At 64.6% G+C, this 1,411-nt stretch overlaps 1 protein-coding gene across 10 annotated transcripts in view; it reads left to right on the top strand.

The window, feature by feature from the left end:
• The first annotated feature begins 1,062 nt into the window (after positions 1 to 1,062).
• Positions 1,063 to 1,411, top strand: part of SSBP2 (single stranded DNA binding protein 2) — a 190,277-nt gene continuing 189,928 nt past the window's right edge. For 9 of the 10 annotated variants that reach the window (XR_014319371.1, XR_014319372.1, XM_082783536.1 and 6 more), the window contains exon 1: positions 1,063 to 1,200. Coding sequence is in view for 7 of the 10 variants with exons in the window: in XM_082783536.1 (XP_082639662.1) it covers positions 1,142 to 1,200 (59 nt within the window). In the remaining 3 variants the exon portion in view is untranslated. The remainder of the gene's footprint in view (positions 1,201 to 1,411) is intronic. The other variant, XM_082783534.1, reaches the window with a different exon arrangement.

Here is a 1,411-nt window from a genome sequence, read left to right as displayed (position 1 = left end):
GTAATTTGTGAGTTTTGTAATTTATTAAGCGGGTCCGCAGGGTCTGGGGCTGCAGCTCGGACCAAAGCTGTGGGGTCTGTGAGGGGAACCGCGAGCGCTGCGTGGCCCCGGGGGGTGCCGGGAGCACGCGAGTCTTCGCTGAGTAACCTTTAAAAATAAATATATATATAAAATAAAGAGAAAACGCAACAACGGAAGGCTTTTCCTTGAATTTTATTTAGATGGCTGGTTTTTGGTTGTGATTTTGTGTGTGTGTGGTGTTACGTTTGCGTGTGAGGTTTGGTGTGTGCGTTTCCTGAGTGTCCGTGTGGTATTTTTGTGTGCGTTTCTTGTATTTTTAAGGGATTTTGGTGTCATTTCTTTTCATTATTATTATTTTTATCTTTATTTTTATTTATTTTTTTCGGTTTTGTCCTGTTGTGTGTGTGTGTGTGTGTCCCACCCCGTTATCTCCTCACCTTCACCCACATCCCTCACCCCCCCCCCCACACCCACCTCACAGCCCCCATCCCCACACGGGGGGGAGGGGAGGGCTCTCCAGCCTCCGGCACCCCCCCCCCAGCCCTGTCACGACCCCAACCCTTCTCCCTCATCCCATCCCATCCCGTCGCGATCCGGATCCGATCCGGATCCGTTCCCGATCCGCCGCGGCTCCGCCCCGCGTTTTGCGCCTCGCCCAGCCCAGCAGCAGCGGCGGCGGCGGCGGCGGGCGGGCGGCGCGCGCCCGGAACAGCCGGTTGTTTAAAATCCTGCTCCAACCGTTTCTAATTCCCCCTTGCGCCGGGGAAGGCAGAGCGAGAGCGGGGAGGGGGGGAGGAGGAGGAGGAGGAGGAGGAGGAGGAGGAGGAGGAGGGCGAGGAGGAGGAGGAGGAGGAGGAGGAGGAGGGCGAGGAGGAGGAGGAGGGGCCGAGCCGAGCCGCGCCGCGCCGGCAGCGGCGGGGGGCGAGGCGTGAGGCGGGAGCAGCCCCGCCGGGCTCGCCGGCCGCCCATTGGTGCGCGGGGGGGGGCGGGGGGCGTGTCCCGGCGTGGGGCCGGCCAATGGGCGCGGTGTGTGGCGGCGTCGCCATGGCGACGGGGCCGTTCCCGGGAGGCCGTGATGGGTTGACAGGTGCGTGACAGTCGGCGCCTCTCGGCAGGCAGCATGTACGGCAAAGGCAAGAGCAACAGCAGCGTCCCGTCCGACGGGCAGGCCCGCGAGAAGTGAGTGCTGCTGGCTGCGTGCTGGCTGCGTGCTGCTCGCTGCTTGCTGCTCGCTGCTCGCCGCCGCTCACGCAGCGGGCGGGAGCGCAACGCCACAGCCGCGCGCGCGGCGGGAACGGCGCGAGGCGGGAGGCGGGAAGCGCGCGGCGGGAAACTGGGGGGGGGGGGGGGGGGGCAGCGGCTGAGGGGAGCGGGGTAACGGCTGCCGGGG

Source organism: Aythya marila, assembly GCF_965140915.1.
Source record: "Aythya marila genome assembly, chromosome: Z".
Classification (NCBI taxonomy): Eukaryota; Metazoa; Chordata; class Aves; order Anseriformes; family Anatidae; genus Aythya; species Aythya marila.
This window is presented reverse-complemented; position numbering and strand designations above follow the sequence as displayed.